General features: G+C 42.9%; 1 protein-coding gene across 3 annotated transcripts in view; it reads right to left on the bottom strand.

The window, feature by feature from the left end:
* Positions 1-186: 186 nt before the first annotated feature.
* The window catches only part of CBX5 (chromobox 5), a 57,804-nt gene continuing 34,602 nt past the window's right edge, over positions 187-23,388 (bottom strand). For all 3 annotated transcript variants that reach the window (XM_003807580.5, XM_003807581.6, XM_003807582.7), the window contains exons 3-5: positions 20,955-21,141; positions 15,356-15,456; positions 187-11,136 (exon numbers count right to left, since the gene is read on the bottom strand). In XM_003807580.5, the coding sequence (XP_003807628.1) occupies positions 10,986-11,136; positions 15,356-15,456; positions 20,955-21,141 (439 nt within the window). In that variant the 3' untranslated portion in view covers positions 187-10,985. The remainder of the gene's footprint in view (positions 11,137-15,355; positions 15,457-20,954; positions 21,142-23,388) is intronic.

Here is a 23,388-nt window from a genome sequence, read left to right as displayed (position 1 = left end):
TTATCTTATTTCCTCAGGCTTGCGCCAACCTGTGGTTATTTGCAGAAAGTCAGAGACCAGTAATCCTTAGAAAAGAAGCCCATGTTCTCCAAGTCTTGTTGCTCTTTCAGAAATTGAGCTGACACTCCAGGGCCCAAATTAAAGAAGGGGCATAAGACCCAGATCTTTAAACCACCACTCAGAATCCATATTTGAAAAGCAACCATTTATTAGAACCAATACAAGAGTATGAAAAGGGGGAAAAGAGGAGGGTAGAAGAGGGGGAGAGAATGAGGTCTGCATCAGATGTCAGTTATGGAAACACATAAATGCTTACTTTTTAAACATTTACATTTAAAAGGTGAACATATATATAGACCACTTATACTTTAAAAAAAAAAATCAAAAGCAGACATGTTTGGCTGAAATAAAACCAAGAAACACAGCTAAAACTCCCCCATAAACCTAAAAGTCCATGGAGAATTCAATTTCTCATTTCCATTCAGAAATCTGGCTACAAAGTGATTTGTTTGCTATTTGGGACAGTACAGAGTGCTGAAAGAAACCCAGCTCTTGAGTCTCTTAGATCCCATCCTGTAGGAAGTGGTGGGAAAGCCAGCGGACCATGGGCAAGTCAACTCCTGGCTACTTGGCAGGGAGTCAGACTGTGCTCTCTCCATTCCCCAGGACTCCACAGAACCGTCTGGTACTGCTAGTGCTGGGTGAACAGTGAGAGCAGAGTCCACAAAACACAGAGAACCAGAATGTGACCGCAAGGAGCCAGGACCTTGTGCTTTTTCATGGATTACAAATCTAGGGCCAAGGAGAGGGAAAGCAGAAAGAGCCCTATTGGGAAGAGGAGCTGGCTGCGCCCCTAAACTGAGATGGAAAGAGTAAGGCTCTTGAGCCCACACCTGGCCAAGTAGAAATAGTGTCCAAAGTTTTCTCAAACCAGAGGGAAAAAAAGTCAAGGTTAGGTTCAGACTGCAGACACTAAGAGATGACAGATGTTGAATACGGTGAATGGGATGAAGCTTTAAGGATCAATGCCCAATTCTGAGTGTTATACACATTTCTAGGAAAATTAATTCCAATGTAGCTTTTGGGGGGGGGGTGGAAATAAGGTGGTCACATTTATTCAATCAGCTGGTCCCTATGAGGAAGGAGAGGCCCAGGTACAGATACCACAAAGGGGTACAATGACCCAGCTGTCCTGGGATTGGTTGGGGAGTGGTAAGCAATGACATAAATCAAAACCATTGAGGGTTGCTTTGATCCTGAGACAGTCTGAGTCTGCTTCAAACCCATGGCGAACGGAACTTTAATCCCCAACCTGCAGAGAGAAATAAGCAGTAGCATCCCTGCCTCACGATTCCCTAATCCAATGCTCTTGAATCTGAAATGGCCTCCCTCTGTGAATGCAAGACACAGAAAATCCCAAGTGCCTTCCCCAACAACATCCTAAGTAAGTCTGGACTAGTAAGATTCCAACATTCATGAAAACACTGTCAACATCTGAACTAGCAGCTTTGATGAGGGGTGGGGGGCAGAAAATTTGCCGAGTCACTAAGTAGTTCCAGTCTTGGAGACAGCTCAGTGAGGACCAAAGCCTGTGTGTCAGGCTTAAACTCTGGCTCAAGACATCCTCCACAGAGGACCCTGAAGTATTCTATTAACTTTGATTTACAATGCCTCACAACAACACCCCTGTGAGGTAGGTCAGTATTATTAACCCCATTTGACAGATGGGGAACTGAGGCATTGAAAGAAGTGACTTGCCCAAGGTCAACCATTATCAATCAGTTGAGGAGGTGGGCACACAGAGTCAGCATCCACTCGATTCTTGTTCCATTTCCCAGAGCATTTTACTTCTCAGAGTGTACTTGGGAGCAGAGGGAAGTTGGCAGGATACACCTCATTCCACAAACTAGATTAATTCAATAACTGAAGGGTATTAACTGAGGGCCTATTATTTATCTAGTATAATGTGAGGAATCTTGGAAAAATGAACTGCTTCTGAAAGTCATGTTATAGATGTTTTGAAAATAAAATTACATCTTTAACATTAAGGACATGAATTATTTTGTAAAGAAATATTCACTTTATCTTAGGAGGTGAAGGACTAAGTCACACTGATTTCTCAGAGTTTTATACTGAGTAACCTGAATTCCTAAAATCCAGAAAGCAAGATCACATTCCAACAGAAACAATGAATAAGAACCTTTTCCCCAGTGGTGGTTCTTGGTAGCGCTCTTATAAAGCTGCAAGTTGGTGGCGTGGGAATCCTAGCACCACAAAACACCCTCTTACTACATCACATCCCTCCCCACAATACCCAGAGGGCTGCATTTTTCCAACCTTTCTGCCTCAGCCCAACTTCAAGAGTTACAGCATCTTCAAAAACACCTCAAGGGTAAGGATACAAATGGTGACCCCTGCTTTTCTATTCAGGGAGAGGGGATGAAAATATTCTCTGTAACTAATCATATAGACTCTTGAATTCTTTCCTCCTGTGAGAGATGTAACTCTTTAACAAAAAAAAGGTAGAAGAAAAAACAGTTATGTCTTTTCTCCCCCTTTGGATTTACTTTGGATTCTGGTAGAAATCATTATGTCTCTTATCCTAAACTGAGGAGGTGAGGGGTGAGGGTGACACGAGACAAACACCAAACTCACCACCAGCTCTTGTTTAGAATCCAATCCTAAAGCTACCGGAAACCAGAACACTGACTTGAGCCTTAAGAGTGTTGTGACATGATTAAACTGTCTTTTCAGGTGTTCTCAAAGAATTTCTAGGCAGAAAGCCTCTCCTTTCTTCCATACCTCTTCACAGCAGCCAGTGTAGGAAGTCCCCACATAAAACAGAAACTCAAAAGATGATTTATCAACACATACAGTAAAATGTTCACTAGGGGCCGGGTGCGGTGGCTTATGCTTGTAATCCCAGCACTTTGGGAGGCTGAGGCAGGTGGATCACTTGAGCTCACGAGTTGGAGACCAGCCTGGGTAACACAGGGAGACTGTCTCTACAAAACATTTTTTAAATAATAAAATTAGCCAGACACCGTGGTGTGCGCCTGTAGTCCCAGCTGCTTGGGAGGCTGAGGCAGGAGGATCATTTGAGCCCAGGAGATTGAGGCTGCAGTGAGCTGTAATAAAGATACTGTGGCCGGGTGCTGGCTCACGCCTGCAATCCCAGCACTTTGAGTGGCCGAGGCAGGCGGATCACAAGGTCAGGAGTTCAAGACCAGCACGGCCAAGATGGTGAACCCTGTCTCTACTAAAAATACAAAAATTAGCCGGGCATGGTGGCAGGCGCCTATAATCCCAGCTGCTCGGGAGGCTGAGGCAGAGAACTGCTTGAACTCGGGAGGCGGAGGTTGCAGTGAGCCAAGATCACGCCACTGCACTCCAGCCTGGGCAAAAGAGCAAGTCTCCATCTCAAAAAAAAAAAAAAAAAAAGGTTCAATATGGATACTCTAGGTACAGGAACCATTCCAAGACCTAAATAGATTTTTTTTTTTTTCCTCACTGATAGCTGATCACATTAAACAGTGACAGGTGCTATGAAAGTTTAAGACTGATCTTTTGGCAATGACAGTTTAGGTTAACTCTGTTTGGAATTCCTAAAAATAAAAAGAAATCCCTTAAAAAAGGCTGACAAACTGACCACTTGGCCTTGAATCGACTGTTAGGGTCACACCTGCCAATGCCAGGGGACATCACAAAAAAATAGAGAATGCCAAGATAAAAAGTTCACTGCATTCAATTTGGCCTAATTTCTTGATAATAGTTTCCTATTAGATTTTCCGATTAATACTGATGGCTCTTACCTAGGCTGTGATAATTAGGTTTTGATCTATTGTGACATTAATGATCACAATCAGTTGACTTTGAAATTGTCTTAATTAATGGCTCTTTCCTTGTCAGCTTTTGCCTCCAGTGCAGGATTCATTCCCTTCCCCACTGCCTTGTTTTAACTCCTTCTCTTACTGACCTCAGAAACAAATAGCATTGGAGGATCACTTTCTTCCCATAAAACAAGACTTTAAACTATTTTAAAACATTTCTCTTGACAGAGGAGCAATATGAGATGATGTTAGATGAAATGAGGATCAGAATGAAAAGGCAAGAGAACAAGCTGTCAATGAACAGGAAAAATTCCATCTTAGAAAACAACCAAAGTCAAGCACAATGTTAAAGTGACAAGTTGAAGTAACTCTAAAAAGACAAGATGAGGTAGATTAAAATCCAAGAAAGTCAGCACAAGCAAAAAGAAACCAGAATTGTTTTTATGAAACTATCTAAAAAACTTCACACTTTAACTTTCCAGAGCAGTTACTCTAATTCCTGGGAATTCTGACTTCCAAAGTTAGTCAACTCTCAATTATCCAGGCAGAAATAAATATCTTTTTTCTTGTGGTCATCCATGGGTCAGAATCGACAACATCCTTACGATCAGACTGTTTCTTAACCCAGCTAGGCTTCGATGATTAAATCTGAGACTCAGATTTAATATACAAGGTATATGTATTTCTGGCAAAGGTTTCCACATAACTGATACAATTCTCTGCTTAGAAATCACCCTCTCGGCCCGGCGGTGGCTCACGCCTGTAATCCCAGCACTCTGGGAGGCCGAGGTGGGTGGATCATGAGGTCAGGAGATTGAGACCATCCTGGCTAACAAAGTGAAACCCCGTCTCTACTAAAAATACAAAAAATTAGCCGGGCGTGGTGGCCGGCGCCTGTAGTCCCAGCTCCTCGGGAGGCTGAGGCAGGAGAATGGCGTGAACCCGGGAGGCGGAGCTTGCAGTGAGCCGAGATTGCGCCACTGCACTCCAGCCTGGGAGACAGAGCGAGACTCCGTCTCAAAAAAAAAAGAAATCACCCTCTCTCCAGTATTGAATAAAACTGCACTGCTCAGAGTAGATGCTCAGGTATTAACAGATGTGCTCCAAGCCTTCTCTTTAGAAAATCTCGTCATTGGAAAGCATGTCCGTTTTAGGCTTAAAGGCAGTAAGTCTCATGTTCATTCCTCCAAAAGGGATGAGAAATTGAAAAAGGTGTGAGCAACTCTGGTAAAGTGTCCATGAGGAATATGTTGTTATAGAACCCACAATAATGTAACACAACTGAATCTGCAACATAGTTAATGCTTTCCACAAGCAAAGATTAACTCTACCACTACTTTGGCCAAGAATCTAAACCAGGGATGAAAATCAGGAGTTCTCAATCCCAACTCACCTGTTTTCTCTCTCAGTAATAACAGCATTTCCAACCCTCCAGCTATATTTATTTCCTGGAATATGTTCTTGTGTTCTATGGCCAGCTGGCTCAGTTCACCCAATGTTATAGGTCTTTTCCACATATAGGCCGAAATTAATGTCAACTTCTTACTCCAGGGCTACAAACTATACAACATCAGCCAGTCTGTCTCTGCCCCCAAGTCAGAAATGTGTATTGGTTTATAGCATTTATTATACCAAACTATTTTTTTTGAACAGAAACATAGCTTGTAAGCACTTAAACTATTAATGGTCAGTTCATCACACACCAGTATGAAAGTTATTTGAGGGCAGGGATGGCCTCTTTCTGAACCTTGTATCTTCAGGCCAAAAAAATGTCTGTTGAATGAAACCAATGTTGATGTACAGCAATGTGGCTGGAATTTAGAAAGCTTAATAAAAATTGGGTGAGGGGGCATCTAATTCAGAACATGTTTTTGGGTGTAAGGCTAGTATCATCTACTTTTGAAAACATAATTTTTATGATTAGCAGGTAAAGGTAGCATGAAACTGCAATACACTGGCTCCAGACCTTTCCTCTCTGCCTTGCCACAGGCATGCTTGGTGGTCTGATTACAAAAGTACGGATCTCAACACTATAATTTTTATTCTAAAATCTCAACCAAAATGATGGGATCATGGGTGCAAAGTGGGTTTTTCCTTTAAATTGTGAGAAACCATTTCCACATTTCAGATCTAATGGTGTTCTCATGACATTGCAAAGTAGTATTTTATGCCCTCAAAACTGAACCTTAAGGTAGAGACAATTGCTCCCCGGGCCAAACACAGATCCCTCCAACCCCTCACTGTACCTTAGGAAAGCTGGGGTAAACTACAGATTCAATAAAATCTCAATATGAAAATCCCAAAAACCTTCCCCAATGCCCTGTGGTTTGGCCTGAACATAGGGAAAATGGACTGCAGGTTGGCTACAGAACAGGAATGAAGAGTTAAGAATAATAAATGCCTAAGTTACAGGGACAGAACCAATCTTTCATTAATGACACAAAGTAGAATGCACAAAGTAGTATGCAGTATGGCTGGGGGACAGTCAAGGACCATCTAGACTTTTAATTGTTAGAAGCACCACAGGTCCAAATGCTCCCCAGAGTGGACCAAAACTGGATTTTGTCCATGGCAACACTGTTCTCCACTATTCTGTCTATAATGAGAATATAGCAATAGCAGGAAATCTACTTTCACACATGGCAAACCGCGAAGAAAAACAAGGATAACCTCAGACCACTTTTACTTGCTGTAAGTGGGAAAAACAAACAAACAAACAAAAAACCCCAGCAAATAATGGATTTTCCATGAACAGAAAAGCAAATATAAATGCAGTTGATAAACTAGAAAGCAATCATCAACTAATTGCAGACTACAAAGATACCCAAAAATCCTTCTCAAAATAGCACCCCAGTGGATGGTAGTCAAGCTTTCCAGCAACCAGTTATTGATGATTCATGGCCTACATCAAATGAATAAGACTTCGATTTTTGATACCAACAATGTCCCCAAACCAAACTTAACAAAGCTAATGACTGCTTCTCAGTAATTCAGGAAAAATTTAGAAATATAGCATTGTGAGCAAAAAACAGAAGCTTGTTTTGGGGACAGGAATTCCAAGAGTCTGAGTGAAGATGTGGTTGGAAGCCTTCTCAAACATGCAAGTCCAGGGCTTTTCTCATCCTGCCTTCCCATCACCTGACCCTCTTCTGAAACCACCCCTCAAGTCTTTAGCAAAGTCAGGTATTACAGAGGACAGAGCAACAAAGAGGGCAACTGGAATTAAAAAAAAATTGTATTACTGAAAGTGCTCCATGAGAGCAAACAAATAATGACAATTTTATTTTTGTCCACAAAAATTTAATAGAGGTGGCCAGGCACGGTGGCTCATGCCTGTAATTCCAGCACTTTGGGAGGCCAAGGTGGGCAGATCACAAGGTCAGGAAATCGAGACCATCCTGGCAAACATGGTAAAACCCCATCTCTACCAAAAATACAAAAATTAGCTGGGCATGGTGGCACACACCTGTAGTCCCAGCTACTCGAGAGGCTGAGGCAGGAGAATCGCTTGAACCCAGGAGGTGGAGGGCGCAGTAAGCCAAGATTGTGCCACTGCACTCCAGCCTGGTGACAGAGCGAGACTCCGTCTAAAAAAAATAAATAAATAATAGAGGTGAATGTCTGCATTAGGATCAAGACAAGAAGACGACAGACAATCACTTTGGAATTCTGAGACTACCTCCAAGAATCATCCACGGAAGGATGTCAGCCATTTAACCAGGGCTACGGATCAAAAAGGAAAAAATACAGTCAGTGGACAAGTAGAAGAGTCTCCTGAAAAATATCCTTATTTGAAAAGGCAGCAGGAGTTGATAGAAAACATAACTAAAAAAGTAGAAGACACTGTTAAATTTGAATCTGGATCCTATATAGCTTCTTCTCTGGGATCTACTGAGGAGTGAAATCTAAATTAAGATTTAGCTTAGAAAGCATGAAGATAGTATGTTCCAATTTTAAATAAAAATTATATTGTCTGAAAGACAATACAATTTTAGTACTGGGGGAAAAAAACTAGATTGTTATTTGAAGAAGAAAACATCATGGTTCTCTCCAGGTTTAAAATGGGTGCTCCCATGTAGGCTGATTTTCCCGGCATTTGATCTTAACTTGAAGGCCATCTGCCCAGCCCAGCAATCAAAGGGCTGCTAAGCTGTCCTTGGTAGCCTCTACTGGGCAAAGCTGTGCTATAACTCTGAAGAAAGGGAGATCTTTTAATGTTGATTACTGAAAGGCTTAGAAAGATGTCTTGAAAGAGGACTAAACACAAGAAAAATAAATTTTTAGCATTTGAGACTTAGGTGTTTAAGAGTGCTTAGCTCTTAACTATTAACTCTTCTGAGGGGAGAAAGCTCCATGAAACAGGTTTCTGTTTGAGGCTGTAATTCTTCTAGGGCAAGAACATCTACTCAACACTAACAAATGCTGGAAGCAGGCATCTGATTTCCTTTGTGCTAAGGGCTGAAATCAATACTGGCCTCTGGCTCCCTACATTCCTATAGAACCAGCTGCAGGTAGGCAGGAAGAGAACAAAAGTTGTTTTGGCGGCACTCAGTACAATAAACCGAAGACAAAAAAGGCAGAGTAAAGTCTATTAAGAGATGGTAAGTAGTAGATGATACTGGGGTTATTTCGGTAAAAGAATATCAGATTTTTATGAATGTCTTAAATATTACCTATAACCACAGCAGCCACATGCCCCAGGTTTCTCAGAACCAATCTCAGTACCAAATATTGTCATGTTCTTTGTCCACATACTAGGTTTTTGGTTTTAAAAATAAGGTCGCTGCAGTTTACATGCCCACTGCTACTGGGAGGCATACACTGGGCCACTTGGATAGGCTGTCATTTTCTGCAAATCAAGAGACCCAAATCACCTCCTCAGGAGCTCTGGCCTATTTTTGTCCTATTCTTGTCTACCCTAATTGATATCCTTGGCTACATTTATGATAAATGTTTCCTGACCATCCTTTCCTTCTTTTAGATAACGATCAGATTAAGTACAAGCAATTGTCAATTATCCAGCACTTGATCTAGGCCTTTAATTCCTTCAGAGAGAGAAGGAATATAGAGATAAAACTCCCACCCACTTGAGGTATGGTTTATGAGCTCTTGCCCAATCACATTACCATTCAGAAGGATTTTCCTGGCTGACTTAAACCAAAAGCTTCATTGTTCCAGTCTGTCATGTCACTGCAGCAACAGCTGTCACCTCAATTATGCAGTATAATTTTTGACATAATTTATATAAGCACACAGAATTCAATCAGCAGCTGAGCAGGGAAGCAATGTTAACAAATGCTATGAATGGGTATATGATTTGCATATTATGTGGCTCATCTGTGGACTGGAGTAATCCATCCATTCCCCTCATTGCTCTGAATAATCTAGAAATGGTAGATGCTCCTGGCCAGACAGCTGTATGTTTTAAAAATCAAAAACAACAAGAAAAGCAGCCTCATGGCTGGTGCACTCTAGAATTAAGGCTATATTAAGCATTTATTCTTATTTCCTCAGCTTTGGGGCTGGGACAAGGATCCTCAAAACCCTGCTATTTCCTTACTTTTAATTGTGATTCTCTAGCCCTCCTCAACTACAAAAAGAAAAGGATAAAGTAGGGCATTTCTTGGGGGACAAAGGCAGAAGGATATGATCAGACAAATTTCTCAATAGCAACACAAGAAGAAACCAAAACGAAGTATTTTGCTGAGTAAGAAGAAAAGGTTGTGTCAACATGCTAATGCCAGGGCCTGTCACTTTCCAAGGTGACAGTCTTTCAGGAACATGCCTTTATTTTTATTTATATTTTTTAGAGACAGGGGGTCTCACTACATTGCCCAGGCTGGTCTCAAACTTCTGGCTTCAAGCAATTCTCCTGCCTCAGCCTCCCAAAGTGCTGGGATTACAGGCGGTAGCCACTGTGCCTGGCCATGAAAATTCATTTTAAAAAATAAGATACAACTATAAGTTTGAGGGTAGAAAAAGGGAAGAGCATTAATATTTTGGGGACTCTTGGTGGTAAATCCAGGAGCCAAGAATGCAGGAGACATAACTGCTATGAACACTTAAAATTGATATTGTGGCCAACAGCTCACCTCTAAAACTTCCCCACTGAAAATAATGGCATGGAAGGGAAACTCGGGTCCACTGAGAAGTGAGGGTCAGGTTTGAAGCCTCTTTGGTAACAGGAATGCTTTGGGAGGCCACAAAAGTTGGCAGGGTTGGAGGGTGCCTAGCACCTTGGCACAAGCAAGCACCAGGCAATCACTCACACCTACATAAATATACAGTCTAAATATGAGGAATGGAAAGAAATCATACATACATACCATATATGATAATAAAGACAATTGTACCCTACCCCATCATCCTCATGTACTATAGCTACAAATCTCCACAGTTAATAATCTTGTCATTTTATCACAAATTGATATCACTTTACAGAAGCAGAAGTGGGGAGTGCTAAAAGCAATACCGAAAGTCCTGGGGCTAAAAAGAGTGTCTTGACAGATTTCAGTGTAAAATTTCAAATCTTCCAAAGGATGGAGTAATTCTGGGAGGATGAGTGAGGATGAACAACAGAGGGTGGCCCAGAAGACCACACCAGAAACCCTGTATTCTCCTGGGTAGAGCTGAACAAGGCTGGGAAAGCCCCAACAGGTAGGCAGTTGCTATTGGCTTTTTAACAGATGGGCAACATCCTTTCCATCTCAACATGTCAGAACAAAGGCCAGCTAGTCAGCAACATGTTCTAAGAACCAAAGCAAGAAACCAAAATTCAACATCATTGTAACAAAATCCCCCAACCTAAAAAGCGACCAACCCTGAAAAGATCAAGACTCTAAGGTGATTAAAAAGTTAAAACTCATCTTGAGGTCACAGGGAAGCAGAAGGAAGAGATCAGGGCAAAGGAAAAAAAAATTGTGGGTATTACACTCAGTATGTAAATGCCTGGTCTTCACAGAGAGACACTTATCATTAATCAGACCATCAGTTATGTTACAAGAGAACCAATACCAATATTTCTCCTGTGGAGCACAGTGATAAGCACATTTTTTATGGATGTGTTTAGGATAGAAAGGGGTGGGTAGAAAGGAGAGGAGGCAGGGAGGTGAATGTATTATGTACAAAGAGAAATGACAGAGACCATCCCCTCCTTTAGCTCTTTGCTGTTTCTTTCTCTTTGTTTTCCGCATCCTCAGGATACGCATGCCATGTCAGTCTCTCTTCATAAAATGCTATCACAATTTGTGGACATTTCACATTAGCTTCTTTTGCAAGAACCAGGTCAGCTTCATCTGTGTCTTTCCTGGAGAGAAAGAATATGAGACTTAAAAGGAGAGGAAGAGTGAAAGAATCTGTCCAGACATATGTTTATGTCATTATATGGATTTAGTTGACTTGATTTCCTCCTCACCTTGGTTTCAAGGTGAAAAGGACCCTTTCAATATTTTCAAGAAGAAATTTAAGTAAATGGATTAATAGCTAATATATTATACAGAAACAGATGTCTGTAGCTAGAAGTTAGATGTAAACCATGGTGGGCTTAGGTTAAAAAGATGAATAATAAATAATATTAATCTGCTTCCAAAATTTTTATTTGTGAATATGAGCATGTGAGTGAACCCAATCAAACCTACATTCAGGGGCCGGGCACGGTGGCTCACACCTGTAATCCCAGCACTTTGGGAGGCCGAGGCGGGTGGATCACGAGGTCAGGAGATCGAGACCATCCTGGCTCACACGGTGAAACCCCGACTCTACTAAAAGTACAAAAAATTAGCCGGGCGTGGTGGCGGGCGCCTGTAGTCCCAGCTACTCGGGAGGCTGAGGCAGGAGAATGGCGTGAACCCGGGAGGCGGAGCTTGCAGTGAGCTGAGATCGCGCCACTGCACTCTAGCCTGAGCAACAGTGCAAGACTCCGTCTCAAAAAAAAAAAAAAAACCCTACATTCAGCTCTATTGATTATGCACAAGTCAATTATACACAGGTTGGTCAATCCAGTTTCCAGATCATCTAAGTGAAGGGGTCTTAACCCTCCTCACCTTGTGTCCGTTTAAATACTCATTACCCCTCTGGCCAGAACTGTGGATTGGAACAACGAGCAAATAAAAATTTAGCTACAAATTTCAATTATCTCAGTAGGGCCTCTAATACCAAGTATAACAAAAAAAATCTAGCCACATGGTTCCTTAAGCATGATTCCAAATCAATTAAAAAAAAATTAAAATTATCCTGAGAAGCTCAGGTGCAGCAGCTCATGCCTGTAATCCCAGCACTTTGGGAGGCTGAGGCAGGTGGATCTCTTGAGCCTAGGAGTTTGAGACCAGCCTGGGCAACATGGCAAAACCCATCTCTACAAAAAATACAAAAAACAGCTAGGCATGGTGGTGCATGCTTGTGGTCCCAGCTACTTGGGAGGCTGAGGTGGGAGGATCACTTGGGCTTGGGAGGTGGAGGTTGCAGTGAGCTGAGATTGAACCACTGCACTCCAGCCTGGGCAACAGAGTGAGACCCTGTCTCAAAATAAATAAATAATAAAAAACAAAATAAAATTATCCTGAGATGTGGACAAGAAAAATTACCACCTTATTGGAGCAGATACTCAAATTTGGACTATGGTGGAAAAAGCCAATTAATGTTAATGTAAATTGTAAGTAACCACATATGGGTGAGTAGGAAAAAGCAGTCCAGCCCAGGCACAGCGCCTCATACCTATAATCCCAGCACTTTGGGAGGCCGAGGTGAGAAAAGCACTTGAGCCTGGGGCAACATAGGAAGACCTGGTCTCTTCAAAAAACTTTTTAAAAATTAGCAGGCCATGGTGGCATGCACCTGTAGTCCCAGCTACTCAGGAGACTGAGGTAGGAGGATAACTTGAGCTCAGGAGGGCAAGGCTGCAGTGAGCTGTGATTATGCCACTGCACTCCAGCCTGGGTGACAGGGCGAGACACTGTCTAAAATAAAATTTTTAAAAAGCAGTCCAGCCTCAGCGTGGTGGCTCATACCTGTAATCCCAGCACTTTGGGAAGCCAAGGCAGGTGGATTGCTTGAGATCAGGAGTTCGAGACCAGCCTGGCCAACATGATGAAACCCTGTCTCTACTAAAAATATAAAAATTACCCAGGTGTGGTGGCACATGCCTATAATCCCAGCTACTTAGGTGGCTAAGGGATGAGAACTGCTTGAACCTGGGAGGCGAAGGTTGCAGTGAGCCGAGATGGTACCACTGCACTCCAGCCTGGGTGATAAAGCAAGACGCTGTCTCAAAAAAACAAAACAAAACAAGCAGTCCATATAGCTCCTTACTTCTGACAGAATATGGCAATTCTTCAAATACAGGTTTCTGGGTAATTTACCAGCAGTACTCTCATCAGATAAAATGTTAAGCCTTTTGATTATACAACTTTTTTTTTTTGAGACAGAGTCTCGCTCTGTTGCCCAGGCTGGAGTGCAGTGACAGGATCTCGGCTCACTGCAAGCTCTGCCTCCCGGGTTCACGCCATTCTCCTGCCTCAGCCTCCCAAGTAGCTGGGACTACAGGCGCCTGCCACCAAGCCTGGCTATTTTTTTTTTTGTATTTTTAGTAGACACGGGGTTTCACCGTGTTAGCCAGGATGGTCTTGATCTCCTGACCTTGTGATCCGCCCGTCTCAGCGTCTCGGCCTCCCAAAGTGCTGGGATTACAGACGTGAGCCACCACGCCCGGCCTTGATTATACAACTTTTAAGGTAACATGTTTCTTTAGTGGCACTGCAACACAAACCCTCTTATGTATCGCAAATTCAGAATACTTGGAAACAGAGGTAGTGAGGACCACACCATAAATCACTCTGTCTTTAAGAAATCAAATTAGGGCTGGGCGCAGTGGCTCACACCTGTAATCCCAGCACTTTGGGAGGCCAAGGCAGGCAGATTGCTTGAGGTCAGGAGTTCGAGACCAGCCTGACCAACATGGCAAAACCCCATCTCTACTAAAAACACAAAAATTAGCCAGGCATGGTGGTAGGCGCCTGTAATCCCAGCTACTTGGGAGGCTGAGGCAGGAGAATCGCTTGAACCCGGGAGGCGGAGATTGCAGTGAGCCAAGATCGCGCCACTGCACTCCAGGCGAAAGAGACTCTGTCTCAAAAAAAAAGAAATCAAATTGAGAAGAACTACTTCCTTTTCATCTAAGAGCCATCCTCTCTCTACTGGATGAAATAACTTGTGCTTTGGCCAGTATTAGCTTTAATGCTTTTTGTTGAGATTATTTTTCTCTTTTAGACATTATTCAGCAGGTTTGGCCCTCAGTGATGGCAGAAAGCCTCATTTGATTCCTAGCCCAGGATCATAGGCCCATGGTCTTACAGTAAGTAATTCAGAACTGTGTAAACAAATGGTTAAGTCATGTTTATATAGATATATATATATATATTTATTTATTATTATTATTTTTTTTTAGAGACGGAGTCTTGCTCTGTCGCTCAGGCAGGAGTGCAGAGGCTCGATCTCAGCTTATTGCAAACTCTGCCTCCCAGGTTCAAGCAATTATCCTTCCTCAGCCTCTCAAGTAGCTGGACTACAGGCATGCGTCACCACGCCCAGCTAATTTTTGTATTTTTAGTAGAGATGGGAGTTCACCATGTTAACCAGGCTAGCCTCGAACTCCTGACCCCAAGCGATCCGCCTGCCTTGGCCACCCAAAGTGTTGGGATTACAGGTGTGAGCCACTGCATCCGACCTTTATATATTTTCTACCTCAAATTTACCTTTTTTTCTGATATGTAGTACTATAATTTGCTTAATAGCAATCCATTCTGAAGCATAATTCCCGTTTAACACCAATAATTGGTATCAGTTAAGGATCTCTGACATTCCAGGAGTTCAAGACCAGCCTGGCCAACACAGCAAAACCCCGACTCTACTAAAAATACAAAAATGGGCCAGGCGCAGTGGCTCACGCCTGTAATCCCAGCACTTTGGGAGGCCGAGGCAGGCGGATTACTTGAGGTCGGGAGTTTGAGACCAGCCTGACCAACATAGAGGAACCCTGTCTCTACTAAAAATATAAAAGTAGCCAGGTATGGTGGCACATGCCTGTAATCCCAGCTACTCGGGAGGCTGAGGCAGGAGTATCGCTTGAACCCGGAGGCAGAGGTTGCGGTAAGCTGAGATCGCACCATTGCACTCCAGCCTGGGCAACAAGAGACTTTGTCTCAAAAATAAATAAATAAATAAATAAATAATAAAAATACAAAAATTAGCCAGGCATGGTGGCGGGCACCTGTAATCCCAGATACTCGGGAGGCTGAGAGAGGAGAATCACTTGAACCCAGGAGGCGGAGGCTGCAGTGAGCTGAGTGAGATCGCACCACTGTACTCCAGCATGGGCAACAAAGGGCGAAACACTGTCTCAAAAAAAAAAAGATCTCTGACATTCAAAATTCATGGTTTGGGACTATGCAGTCTTGCCACCCTATCTTCCACACAAATTCAAGTCACTGGCAAAGAAACACAATTGTAAAGCGAAGCCAAATCTCTCTCACCATTTCATTAGGAACATTAAATCACCACAGGAATCTGTTGCCCCAATGATCTTTTCTGGTTCCAGTCCTCTCTCAAAGCCCCGAGCGATATCATTGCTCTGCTATAAATAGAAGATAAAGAAAGGTTACAGCTTGTGGAAAGAGTAAAGAAACTCCCTGCTTCTAGGCTCAACAAAACATAACCTAAGTTAATATCTCCTGATACCATTTCTTTCACCAATTCAGAAAAATTTTTAGAACTTAATACTAAGTACTGACAGTGACAATGAAGTGACAGTGATGCCAAGAGATATTTTTGTAAGATGTGATTATCTTTCCTGGAATTCCTCCAGAAGACTGGTGGTGAACCCTAAAAGTCTCTAATGTCCTATAAGATACTCCGGAGTCAGAGGCATGGTGGCTCACGCCTGTAATCTCAGCACTTTGGGAGGCCAAGGCAGGCGAATCACAAGCTCAGGAGTTCAAGACCAGCCTGGCCAACATGGTGAAACCCCATCTCTACTAAAAATACAAAAAATTAGCCAGGCATGGTGGCAGGTGCCTGTAACCCCAGCTACTCGGGAGGCTGAGGCAGTAGAATTGCTTGAACCCGGGATGCGGAGGTTGCAGTGAGCTGAGACCGCACCACTGCATTCCAGCCTGGGCAACACAGCAAGACTCCGTCTCAAAAAAAAAAAAAAAAAAGAAAAGGGGCGAAAAGAAAGATACTCTGGAGTCAACATCTAGGAACTCCTCTAATCCCACTCACTTGGAATCTCCTTAATATTGTAAATAAGCTTCTGAAATGATAAAGAATACCATGTTTACCCTAACTGTATCTTTTCATTTTACAAACTTCAAATATACTACCTCTCTCTCAATCTTTATTTTTTTAGACTTTCAGTTTACCTTAACACTAAACAATAATTTTGACACATTTCACAGTCACCTGTATTTATGGAAGAATAGAGGTAAGAATTATGTAAGGCCAATACTATTAAATAGCAAAATTTCAGAGATCATAAACACCAATACCTATATGCTTGGTTAGAGAGAAGGCCCTGGTCAGTGCCTATCCCCTCTGGATATAGATGATTGTTAGCATTAGAAGGTAGAACCGGACTGTGACTGAAAACAAAAACAAACAAAAAAGAAAACAAAAACAAAAACAAAAAACTGGCCTGGTGCAGTGACTCATGCCTGTAATCCCAGCACTTTGGGAGGCTGACATAGGAGGATTGCTTGAGACTAGGAATTGGAGACCAACATGGGCAACTGTCTCTGCAAATTAGCTGGGCACAGTGATGCACACCTGAAGTGTGCTACTCCGACTCAGGAGGCTGAGGTGGGAGGATCCCTTGGGCCCAGGAGTTCAAGCCTGCAGTGAGCTATGATCACGCCACTGTGCTCCATGGTGGGCAACATAGTGAGAACCTGTCTCTTAAGAGAGAGAAAAAATTTGATAATTCATGAGATGAGTATTGAAACTTGGTCTAAATGTAGTAATACAATCTAGACAAGGAGCACAGGTTCAAATCCATGTGTAGTAACACTGATGAGAGCCAAAAAGCAAAATTTTATACAAGCCAGGTAATTTTTTTATTTACACAGTCTCCCTCTGTTGCCTAGGTTAAAGTGCAGTGGCACAATCTCAGCTCACTGCAACCTCCACCTTCCAGGTTCAAGTAATTCTCCTGCCTCAGTTTCCTGAGTAGCTGGGATTATAGGTGCCTGCTACCACCCCTGGCTAATTTTTTTTTTTTTTTTTTTTTGAGACAGAGTCTTGCTCTGTTGCCCAGGCTGGAGTGCAGTGCCACAATCTCAGCTCACTTCAACCTCTGCCTCCTAGATTCAAGCGATTCTCCTGCCTCAGCCTCCTGAGTAGTTGGGATTACAGGTGCGTGCCACCGCACCTGGCTAATTTTTCCATTTTTAGTAGAGACAGGGGTCTCACCATTTTGGCCAGGCTGGTCTCAAACTCCTAGCCTCAGGTGATCCACCCCGCCTCGGCCTCCCAAAGTGCTGAGATTACAGATGTGAGCCATCACACCCGGCTACGCCTGGCTAATTTTTTGTATTTTTAGTCGAGACAGGGTTTCACCATACTGACCACACTGGTCTTGAACTCCTGGCCTCAAGTGATCCACACGCCTCAGCCTCCCAAAGTGCTGGGATTACAGGCGTGAGCCACCGCACCCGGCCCAAACTAGGTAATTTGAAAAAACTTTATTATGGAAGATAATGCTAGCCTCTCTAGTGGCAACACACACACACAAAAAAGATTTAGAGATGCCCAAATGAACTAAATCTCTACTGCCCGATTTTCATAATAAAATCTCTTTGATCTTATGTTCACCTGCTTTCCTCTGAGACATACAAAGCATTTGGGGTCCAGGTGGTCCCCAAAGATACCAAAATTCACAATTGGAAGGAAATTCCATGCGTGGATCAATGAGAGATACTGACTTTTAAAAACATAGCCTCTTTTGGGGGCGCTTAAGGGGAAGAAGTTCCCAGATGTGCACACAGCTGCTCACAGCTGGAATGCTGGTGCATGGACTAAGTTGTAAATCATAACTGGCAACTGAAAACAGTTTGCTAAATAGGGAGGGAAGAGGAGGCGAATGGAAGAAAAACGTTCAAGCTGCTAAAAAGGAGCCGGGGCGAAGAAAATGCTAAAATCATCATACAGGCAGTAATCTTAAATCAGGCATAATGCAAACTAACAAATTTCTTCTCCAGTGGTCTTAAGAAAGAAACACAATCCCCTCCTATACCTTTAAAACATACAATCACCTATCTTTCCAGCTGTCTACCTGACAGCAGCCAGTACTGCTAAGAATGCTATCAGGGGCCCCAGATGAACATTATGATGTAAGGGACATGTGGGGGTTGTTTTCAAGGTCGGCAGCTTCAGAACCTGGCCTAGGAACAAAACTCTCTGCACTGGTCAGTGGCTCCAAGCCAGATTATTCAGACTGCTCCTTTTTAAAAATGACAGAGGCCAGGTGTGGTGGCTCACGCCTGTAATCACAGCACTTTGAGGGCCAAGATGGGCGGATAACGAGGTCAGGAGATTGAGACCATTCTGGCTAACACGGTGAAACCCCATCTCTACTAAAAATACAAAAAATTAGCCAGGCATGGTGGCATGTGCCTGTAGTCCCAGCTACTAGGGAGGGTGAAGCAGGAGAATCGCTTGAACCCAGGAGGCAGAGGTTGCAGTGAGATTGTGCCACTGCACTCCAGCCTGGGCAACAGAGTGAGACTATGTCTCAAAAAAAAAAAAGAAAAAAAAAATTCTAATTTTACTGGTCTGGGGTGCATCTTAGGCACTGGAGATTTTTTTTTTTTTTAACGTACCCCCCAGGTGATTATAATGTGTAGCATTGAGAACTAATGCTCTAGAAAGGTATAAATCTAATTAGAATGAAGATACATAGGGATGATTGTGGCAGCTACTCTGGAAGGCTGGAAGATTCCGAAGTAGACTTACGCTTTTATGAAATGTAAAGTGTATGATACATCCTTCACCACAAAAGGCTTCATAACCTTGAAATAAATAAAAGGAATGGAAGCTGGGGGCGGGAGGAGGTGGTAGAGTGTGTGTATTTATGCGCCCACACACAGATGAAAAGAGAGAGAGGCAATAACAGTGCTTATGCTACTTACTTGAGAGCTAAAGATCAGAAGGATTAAAGCAACTAAATCAAACCAAAATTTCATAAATACACTTCCCAAACTGAAGAAGATTCAAAAGACAAAAATTAATTTTGTACGCCAAGTATGTAGAAATAATAGATCAAGAGAATATAAATGCCACTGAACTGTACATTTTAAAATTGTTAATTGAGCCAGGCATGGTGGCTCACACCTGTAATCCCAACACTTTGGGAGGCCAAGGCAGGTGGATCACCTGAGTTAGGGAGTTCAAGACCACCCTGACCAACATGGAGAAACACCCTCTCTACTAAAAATACAAAATTAGCTGGGCATGGTGGTGCATGCCTGTAATCCCAACTACTCTGGAAGGCTGAGGCAGAAGAATCACTTGAACCCAGGAGATGGAGGGTGCAGTGAGCCAAGATCATGCCATTGAACTCCAGCCTGGGCAACAAGAGTGAAACTCCGTCTCAAAAAAATAAATAAAAAATAAAAATAAAAATAAAAATACAAAAATTATCTGGCTATGGTGGCACATGCCTGTAATCCCAACTACTCAGAAGGCTGAAACAGGAGAATCACTTGAACCCAGGAGGTGAGGGTGCAGTAAGCCGAGATCACGCCCATGCACTCCAGCCTGAGTGACAGAGCAAGACTCTGTCTCAAAATAAATAAATAAATAAAATATTTAATTGTATATTATATGATTTTCACTGCAAAAAAAAGATTATCAAGGATTGAAAGCAAATGCTATCACTGGAACAAAAGAAAGGGCCAGGCGTGGTGGCTCACGCCTGTAATCCCACCACTTTGGGAGGCCAAGGTGGATGGATCACAAGGTAAGGGGTTTGAGACCAGCCCGGCCAACATGGTGAAACCCCGTCTCTACTAAAGATACAAAAAATTAGCTGGGCATAGTGGCGTGTGCCTGTAATCCCAGCTACTTGGGAGGCTGAGGCAGGAGAACTGCTTGAACACAGGAGGTGGAAGTTCCAGTGAGCCAAGATCGCACTATTGCACTCAAGCCTGGGCGACAGAGCGATATTCTGTCTCCAAAAAAAAGAAAAAAGGAAGTGAAATGGTAAACATTTCAAAGCCCCGGCTGGGCATGGTGGCTCACGTCTATAATCTCAACACTTTGGGAGGCCGAGGCAGGTGGATCACGAGGTCAGGAGTTCAAGACCAGCCTGACCAACATGGCGAAACCCCGTCTCTATTAAAAATACAAAAATTATTGAGACCATCCTGGCTAACACGGTAAAACCCCGTCTCTACTAAAAATACAAAAAAATTAGCTGGGCGTGGTGGCAGGCGCCTGTAGTCCCAGCTACTCGGGAGGCTGAGGGAGGAGAATGGCGTGAACCCGGGAGGCAGAGCTTGCAGTGAGCCAAGATAGTGCCACTGCACTCCAGCCTGGGCGACAGCAAGACTCTGTCTCAAAAAAAAAAAAAAAAAAAATCAGCCAGGTGTGGTGGCATGTGCCTATAATCCCAGCTACTACTGAGGCATGAGAATCGCTTAAAGCCGGGAGTTGGAGATTGCAGTGAGCTGAGATCCAGCCACTGCACTCCAGCCTGGGCAACAGAGCAAGACTCTGTCTCAAAACAAAACAAAACATTTCAAAGCCCCTTTCTATTCTTAAAAAATTCACCAATGATCCTCCTTCTCTAAGATAACTAAGTCTTCTACTTATGGAGAAGGCAGAGGAATGGTTTAACATTTTACAAAGATTTAATTTTGCCCCCTTAATACAATCCAGTGGCCACAAATTACATTTCTCACTTAGCCAGGAGAGGGAGCTGTAATCAACATACCTCCCTGGAAGCTCTTTTGTTCAACAATTTACCTTATAGGTCCATCCTTACAATAGAAATAACCAAAATATGATACTTTTATTTATTATTATTATTTTGGTGGCAAAAGAATAGTTTTTGGGGAAAAGGGAAAGGAAGCTTACCTCTCTCTTTTTTTTAGATTTGATGTCATCGGCACTGTTTGAGAAATTGGATTTCCTCTTGTTACTTTCTGACTTCTCCCTGGGTTTGTTATTTTCACCCTCCTTCATCTTCTTATACTTTTTCATAAATTCAGAAATTAGCTCAGGGCAATCCAAGTTTTTCTCAGGTTCCCAAGTATTGTGCTCCCTGGGTAAGAAAAATGGGAAAATTAAAAAAAAAAAGGGGGGGGCAGTAAAGAATGAGGAAAAAAATCCAATGCCTTATTTCAAAGAGGACATTCAGACAAAAAGGACAGAGAAACCCTATGCTTTAAAGAAGATAACAAATTTGATCCTAGATTTCTACCCAGGAAAAATGAAAAAAAAAAAAAAAAGCCCACACAAAGACTTATTTACAATTGTTTACAGCAGCATTTTAATAGCCAAAAACAGAAAACAAATTCAAATGTTCATCAATGGATGGTGACATGGAAAAACAAAATGTGGTATATCCATACAAAGGAATATTATCCAACAACAATAAGCAAAATATTAAAACATGCTACAACTTGGAAGAACCCCAAAAACATTATACTAAGTGAAAGAAATAAGACACAAGATACTACATACTAATTCCATTTACATGAAATGTCTGGGAAAGACAAATTTATAGAGACAGAAAGCAGATCAGCCGGGCACGGTGGCTCACACCTGTAATCCCAGCACTCTGGGAGGCCGAGGCAGGCAGATCACTTGAGGTCAGGAGTTTGAGACCAGCCTGGCCAACACAGTGAAACCGTGTCTCTACTAAAATTACAAAAATTAGCTTGGTGTGGTGGTACACATCTGTAGTCCCAGCTACTCGGGAGGCTGAGGCAGGAGAATTGCTTGAGCCCGGGAAGGGGAGGTTGCAGTGAGCTGAGATTGTGCCACTGCACTCCTGCCTGGGCGAAAAAGCCAGACTCTGTCGCAAAAAAAAAAAAAAAAAAAAAAAAAAGCAGATCAGTGAATGCCTGGGGCTGAGGGAGGGAGTTGTAATTAACTACAAATGGGAATCAAGAGAATTTTGGGGGACACAAAAATGTTCTGAAACTGGATCATAGTGGTGGTTGCATAGCTCTATAAATTTATTGCAAATCATTTAATTGGAGCCAGGCACAGTGGCTAACGCCTGTAATCCCAGCACTTTGAGAGGCACTCAGGAGTTCGAGACCAGCCTGGTCAATATTGCAAAACCCTGTCTCCACTAAAAATACAAAAATTAGCTGGGCTTGGTGGTGAACACCTGCAGTCCCAGTTACTCAGGAGGCTAGGGCATGAGAACTGCTTGAATCTGGGAGGCTGCGGCTGTAGTGAGCCAAGACTGCACCACTGCATTCCAGTCTGGGCAACAGACTGAGACTCCATCTCAAAAAAAAACAATAATAATAATTTAATTGGGCTGGGCGCAGTGACTCACGCCTGTAATCTCAGCACTTTGGGAGGCTAAGGTGAGCAGATCACTTGAGCCCACCAGTTCAAGACCAGCCTAAGCAACATAGCAAGACTCCCGTCTCCACAGAAGATTTAAAAATTACTCAGGCATGGTGGCTTGCACCTGTAGTCCTAGCTACTTGGGAGGCTGAAATGAGAGGATCCCTTGAGCCCAGAAGGTTGAGGCTGCAGTGAACCGTGATTGCACCACTGCACTCCCACCTGGGTAACAGAGTGAGATACCATCTCAAAAAAAAAAAAAAAAAAAAAAAAAATCACTGAATTGTACAATTTTTTTTTTTTTTTGAGATGGAGTCTCACTCTGTCTTGCAGGCTGGAGTGCAGTGGTGTGATATCGGCTCGCTGCAACCTCTGTCTCCTGGGTTCAAGCCATTCTTCGGCCTCAGCCTCCCCGGTAACTGGGATTACAGGCATGCGCCACCAATTTTTGTATTTTTAGTAGAGACGGGGTTTCACCATGTTGGCCAGGCTGGTCTCGAACTCCTGACCTCAAGTGATCCGCCTGCTTCGGCCACTCAAAGTGCTGGAATTACGGATGTGAGCCACCGCATCTAGCCTGAATTGTACAATTTCAATGGGTGAATTTTATGGTGTTTAAATAATACCTCGATAAAGCTATTTAAAAACCCAAAATTCAGCCAGGCACGGTGGCTCATGCATGTAATCCCAGTACTTTGGGAGGCTGAAGCAGTCGGGCATGGTGGCACCTGCCTGTAATCCTAGCTACTCAGGAGGCTGAGGAGGGAGGATCGCTTGAACCCGGGAGGCAGGAGGTTGTGGTAAGCTGAGTTCGAGCTATTGCACTCCAGCCTGGGCAACAAGAGTGAAACTCCATCTCAAAAAAAAAAAAAAAAAAAAAAAAAAAGGTTTATTTAGATGGGAATGATTTGAACACATGCCATAATAACCTGACTCAAGTAGAAAGCAGAAAGACGGGAAAATCTGAGCTATTTACTCTTGA

The sequence above is a fragment of the Pan paniscus genome, chromosome 10 (genome assembly GCF_029289425.2).
Source record: "Pan paniscus chromosome 10, NHGRI_mPanPan1-v2.0_pri, whole genome shotgun sequence".
NCBI lineage: Eukaryota > Metazoa > Chordata > Mammalia > Primates > Hominidae > Pan > Pan paniscus.
The sequence above is the reverse complement of the archived record's forward strand: the minus strand, read 5'-3'. Positions and strand labels throughout refer to the sequence as shown.